At 52.0% G+C, this 6,000-nt stretch overlaps 1 protein-coding gene across 2 annotated transcripts in view; it reads left to right on the top strand.

The window, feature by feature from the left end:
• The first annotated feature begins 728 nt into the window (after positions 1-728).
• Positions 729-6,000, top strand: part of EIPR1 (EARP complex and GARP complex interacting protein 1) — a 105,266-nt gene continuing 99,994 nt past the window's right edge. For both annotated transcript variants that reach the window (XM_032866763.1, XM_032866762.1), the window contains exon 1: positions 729-877. In XM_032866763.1, the coding sequence (XP_032722654.1) occupies positions 836-877 (42 nt within the window). In that variant the 5' untranslated portion in view covers positions 729-835. The remainder of the gene's footprint in view (positions 878-6,000) is intronic.

The raw sequence follows: 6,000 nt of genomic DNA, 5'->3' as shown, positions 1-6,000 counted from the left end.
GGACCATCTCTGGACATCCCCAGGGAACCCAGGCTCTTCCCAGCAGGTTCCCATTCAGAGTCAAATGCTGGTCAGATGCTGCCAGCGGTGCAGGTCACTCCCTGGCGCAGCACTGGCACTGCTTATCCCCCCCCCCCAATAGTGGGGGCTGCCTGCGGCCTGAGTGAGCGCGGCCACTGACAGGGATCCTAGGCAGTGCCCTGGTGAGTCCACAGACCAGGCACACGTCCTAGCTCCCCAGCTTACTACCTCGGTGCCGTCCACTGTCAGTTTTGCAGCCTCTCATCTCTAAGATGGAAGAATGCTACCTTAGGCGCAGGGTTAGGGCCAAGAACTTCAAGGCAGAGCCTGTAAAGCATCTGTCCCTGCGCCCTGCTGGGCACTAATGATAACAAACCACCCGGCACAGGTCTAGGTGAGCGATTCCCTCTGGGAGAACCGAGCAGGGAGGGCTCCGAGTAGGGGACGTGTGAGGGACGCCCGCCCACCAGCCAGGCCAGTTCTTGCCTTACCGACCAACCCCTCCTCCGCCCCCGGAGATCTGGCAGCGGCCCAGGCTCCTCCCCGCCGGGTCCGCCTCCTGCGGCCAGAAGCGTTGAGAACCCGTATGGAATCGAGTGAGCATGCGCACGAACCTGGAGCCGTTTCCATTGGCAGCCGGAGAGGAGCGTATTGATGACGCATCAGGAAAATACAGGAAGTAAGGCCTACGGGAGCCGAGGTGGGCCAAGAAGGCCTCCAGTTTGGGCCTCCTGGGCGGGAGGGAATGAATGGGAGCTGAGCCCGAGGCGCGCCCGCTCTAAGCCCAGGCCTGAGGTGGGTGAGCGGCCGCAGCATGGAGGACGATGCTCCCGTCATCTATGGGCTGGAGTTCCAGGTGCGTCCCAGGAGAGCCCCCGGGGCCGCGCTGTTTGCAGAGCGAGGCTGGCGCGGCCCCGTCCCCCTTGTGCCGCTGAGGGCCGGGGGGCTGCGGGGAGAGCCTTTAAAGGACTCGGTTGTCCAGGAAGGCCCAGGGTCCTGCGGGACGCAGGGTGGGCGCAGCGCCGGGGCCCACGACTGCCGGGCTGGGGGCCCCGCCGCCTCCCCTCCCGCAGCCCTGGGTGTCGCTGGGGGCTGATCCACAGCGCGCCCCGCGCGGGACCCCCCGCCGCCGCGCCGTGTGCGGTTCCCTGCAGCGCGCAGTTCTGGGGCGGGCGCCGCGTCCGCGGTTGTTCCGGGGTGGGGGGAGGTGCAGAGGTCAGCGGGAAGCTGTTTACTGCCCTACACCCAGTTCGCGTGCTTGGCGCTGCCCACCGTGACCCCCGTGATCTGCACCGCTGCTCACCGTGGCCCCGTGCTCGGCGCCGCTGCCCACCGTGGCCGTCCATAGTAGGCGCTCTGGCCAGGCCTAAACGGAGGGTCCCCCCGGGGGAGCGGTGAGGCGGTGCGCGGGCAGTTTAGCAGGACAGCAGGGACGTCTGTGGGTAGAGTGGAGAAGTGAGGGGCAGGGGTCGGCGGATCTGGAAGGGCAACGAGGTCGCACTGTGCGGGCCTGCTAGAGCCCTGCGTTGGCGTCACCTCTTCAGATGGCTTTGGGAACCTTAAGGCACTCAGGGACAGATACAGAGACAAAAGACAGTTCACTGCCTTATGAAGTACTTGATAACGTAATTGTGTACCCCAAATGTGTGTTAAAAATATAAATAATAGGGGCCCCTGGGTGGTTCAGTCCGTGAAGCGTCTGCCTTCCGCTCAGGTCCTGGTCTCAGGGTCCCGGGGTGAAGCCGCTGCCTAGGGCTCCCTGCTCAGCGGGGAGTCCGTTTCTCCCTCTCGCTCTGCCCCTTCGGACCGCTCATGCTCTCTCTCTCCTCAAATGAGAAAATAAGCGTCTCAAAAAAAAAAAAAAAAGACAAAACTAAGAAATATAAATGCTCTTTGGTTTCAAGAAGTTTACAGTGAGAGTGCAGCCGTGTTAGTTACTAAAAGCCTGGGCACCACCACAGCTCCTGAAGTTTAAATCCCGGCTCCAGGGGCGTCTGGAGGGCTCACTTGGTTGAGTGTCCCACTCTCGATTTCGGCTCAGGTCATGATCTCAGGGTCCTGGGATCCAGCCCTGCCTGGGGCTCCCCACTCAGCGGGGAATCTGCGGGAGACTCTCTCTCTTTCAATCTCCCTTCCCCTCTTCCCTTGCCCTGCTTGCTTGTGCGCTCTCATAAATAAATAAATAAAATCTTTAAATCCCGTCTCCAACACTTACCTTGTAACCTTGGGTTCCAGTTTCCTTGCCAATAAAATGGGGGAATGAGCTTGGATCCCCTGTGGCTGTTAGGAAAATTAAATGAGTTCATACATTTAATTCAAGCACTTAGAAAATTGCCTGGCACATAATACGCACTCAGGAAATGTTCTAATTATTATCATAAGACAAAATTCTTACAGATAAATCCATTCAAGGCAGTATCAAAGTGTCCTATGAGGAATGAGCTGTGTTTAGCGTTTGGCCGCAGGCTCAGTCACCCAAGACTGCCTTAACTAGCAGCTTCTTCTTCTTCTTCTTCTTTTTTTTTTTTTTTTAAGATTTTATTTATTTGAAAGACAGAGATCACAAGTAGGCAGAGAGGCAGGCAGAGAGAGGAGGAAGCAGGCTCCCCACTGAGCAGAAAGCCGGATGTGGGGTTCAATCCCAGGACCCTGGGATCATGACCTGAGCCAAAGGCAGAGGCTTTAACCCACTGAGCCACCCAGGCACCCCTTAACTAGCAGCTTCTGAGAGCAATCCTGTGTGCTGCTGAAGACTGCCTGTACTTCACGTCTCTCGCAGTCCTACTTAGAGATGCTGTTCTGTGGGCCACGCCCACCTAGCCAGCAAGGTAAACTTGGGATTCTAACCTAGAGAGGCTTTAAACCCAAGCCAACTTCAAAGCCCCTTAACTACAAAGTTGCACTGCTTTCCCCTGGAAAAGGTGCGTGTGGGGCCACATGCGGAGGGAGCCTGTGGGGAGATTGAGGGTCCCTGACCTCGTACTTCCTAAAGTGTGCATCTGATTCCAGTGTCCCTAATCACTTCTTTAGCTCCTAAGAAATGGCCTGAATAACAGAGGTTTTGATCTTCAGTGTTGGATCTTTGAGATAACAAATGTTATTTCCTGGGATTAGTATCAAGGAGTGGATCCTTGCCTTGGGCATCAAATATTTTATCTGAATTTCTCCTTTATCTTAAAAGAAGTAGCAGATTTTTATGCTTCTTTACTTTGGACAGTATGTGGGCCATGACATTCTCGAATCTGCAGAATCCATACTACAGTAAACATAAAAAGAACTGGAAGTCACAGTGGAGGTTTTGGTTGTCAGTGACATTCAAATCACTGTGGAGAGCACTTCAGAAGGTAGGGCTCTGGAGGTTCCTGGGTGGCTCAGTCAGGGAAGCGCCTGGCTTCGGCTCAGGTCATGGTCTCAGGGTCCTGGGATCCAGACCCGCATAGGGCTCCCTGTGCAGCAGGGAGCTGCTTCTCCCCCTTCTTCTGCCTGCTGCTCCCCCTGCTTGTGTGTGTGCCCATGCTTTCTCTCTGTCTTAAATAAAATCTTTAAAAACAATAAAAGATGATGAGGATCTGATTGTTGACCAATGATTGAGGTAATGGGGCTCGAGGATAAAATAAGTTCCTTCTATGTCAATAAAGGCAGAAGAGCACCATACAGGGGTCATTAAAATAAAAATGTGGGGCACATTTGTGTATGGAACATTATATGTGATTGACATCTTTTAGCTCATAGAAAGCAACTTTTGATGTGTGTTTATGATTTTAGTTCATTTTATTTTATTTTATTTTTTATTTATTTATTTGAGAGAGAGACAGTGAGAGAGAGCATGAGAGAGGAGAAGGTCAGAGGGAGAAGCATACTCCCCATGGAGGTGGGAGCCTGATGCGGGACTCGATCCTGGTACTCCGGGATCATGACCTGAGCCGAAGGCAGTTGCTTAACCAACCGAGCCACCCAGGAGCCCCTAGTTCTTTTCATTTTTGTGCATTTAAAATTAAAAAGAGAATCCAAGTAATTCTTACTGTCTTTTAAGAAGTTGGATTGCTGAAAATCTGATTAAGATCTGCAGGATCTTACCTGCATCTTATCTGATTCCCTGTCGTTTACGTTTCCATCTTACCCGACTCCCTGACAACAACTACATTCAACTTAGAATTGTTTCTTCTCTTTACCATTCATTCATGAAGATTTTATTATTATTTTTTAATATATTTGTCACAGAGAGGGAGAGCACAAGCAGGGGGAGCAGCAGTCAGGGGGAGAAACAGGCTTCCCGCTGAGCAGGGAGCCCAATGCGAGACTCAGTCCCAGGACGCAGGGATCATGACCTGAGCTGAAGGTGGATACTTAAATGACTGAGCCACCCAGGCACCCGGAATTTTAAGTTTGATGCCTTATTTTTGTATATGCATGCCCCAACTTTCCTAGTTAATGGTGCGCTTGCTGGCCATGTGCTGGTACCCCTGCGGTTTCTCTGCTGGGTGTCCCAGTTCCCTGTCTTGCGTCCTTTTGTCCTGTGTTTCTCTTAATAGTCTAGATGATCCTGGCCCAACATGCTGTCCCTGTCGTACTTGCTTTGTGAGATGATGACCAGAGTCTATTTAAAATAACAAGACAAGGAATTTACCACTGGGTCCACGCCAGAGTTTACGGCTTTTTCCTGAAAGGGAGGAGAGTCATTTTACAGGATGTCCAGTAACCGTGGTCAGATGGTCACTGGACTGACTGCTCCCAGACTAGGCACAAAGACCGCACAGTTTAACAGTGACACATTTTAGCACAAAGACATCTTATTTATGGATTTGTGTATTTGAATATTGTGTATGTTATGCTAATTATGATTGTGATTTTGTTATGGATGTTTCTCCAGCATGGTCTGAATTTGAAATAGTATGAATGAGACTTCTGATACCTTACCACACTCTCAGTGTCCTGAGCGGGAGAAATCAGCCTTCCCAGTTTGAGTTTAATCTGTAATTCTTAGTTAACAGAACCGTAGTTCTTTATGATTATTCAAAAGTCTCTACAAACAAGATTATTTCTCTCCTGCACACTTATTTATTTGAAACTTTTGGCATTAAGAAGACCTTCTCGGGGTGCGTAGGTGGCTCAGTTGGTTGCGTGTCTGACTCTTGGTTTCAGCTCAGGTCATGATCTCAGGGTCATGGCATAGGGCCCCGCGTCGGACTTCGCGCTAAACTGAGTCTCGTTGTGATTCTCTCTCTCTGCCCCTTTCTCTGTCTCAAATAAATAAATAAATCTCTCAAAAAAGGAAATGATGACCTTCTCTGGTTGCAAGGGCCACTAGTCCTCCAGCAGACACGCCGAGTGACCATCGCTTCCCACTGAAGTGGCTTGACCGTGTCTGCCTTGCCCATTCCTGAGCCTCGGGCGCCCTCCCAACACTGGCTTTTGGATCTGTGGTCACCTGCTGCTCTGATTTCTTCCTTTCTTTTGAGGTTAGGTTTGGTCATTCGTGCTTTCCTAGGAAATGTATTCATTTATTGGGTCGGCCAGTACTTCTGGTCTGCGGTGTGCCAGACATTACTGTGTGCCCTGGGATGTGGCGGGAGGGAAGCAAACAGCCCAGCAGCCCTCCCTCGGCCCCGGTGCAGAGAGGAAGCCAGGCGAGCAGCCTTCGGTGTTCTTCCAAGTCTCCTCCGTTGCCAGCCTGCTTTATTTGATGTCATTCTGTTTTCGTAACGTGAGCATCGAGACCGTGAATCTCCTTCTGAGCACCAACTTCTTGATTTTCCTGTTTTCTGGGTATTGTACGGTTTTGCACTTGATGTCCTTTGTCACCTGAAACTTTCTGGGGTCTTTCTCAGCCCCGCCCGCATCGCCTGCTGTGAGTGGGGGTCCGTCCGAGTGTCCTTCCTGCGGTGGCCCTACGCTTCCCTCAGTGAGCTCTGTGAGCCCAGACCTCAGCTGAGGTCGTCGTGCCTTGTCTTCTCCAAGCTGTGCCTTGGTTTCCCCCTC

This window comes from Lontra canadensis, unplaced genomic scaffold (genome assembly GCF_010015895.1).
Source record: "Lontra canadensis isolate GAN:19392208 unplaced genomic scaffold, GSC_riverotter_1.0 scaffold32, whole genome shotgun sequence".
Classification (NCBI taxonomy): Eukaryota; Metazoa; Chordata; class Mammalia; order Carnivora; family Mustelidae; genus Lontra; species Lontra canadensis.
Note: the sequence above shows the minus strand (reverse complement) of the source record. Positions and strands in the feature narration are given on the sequence as shown.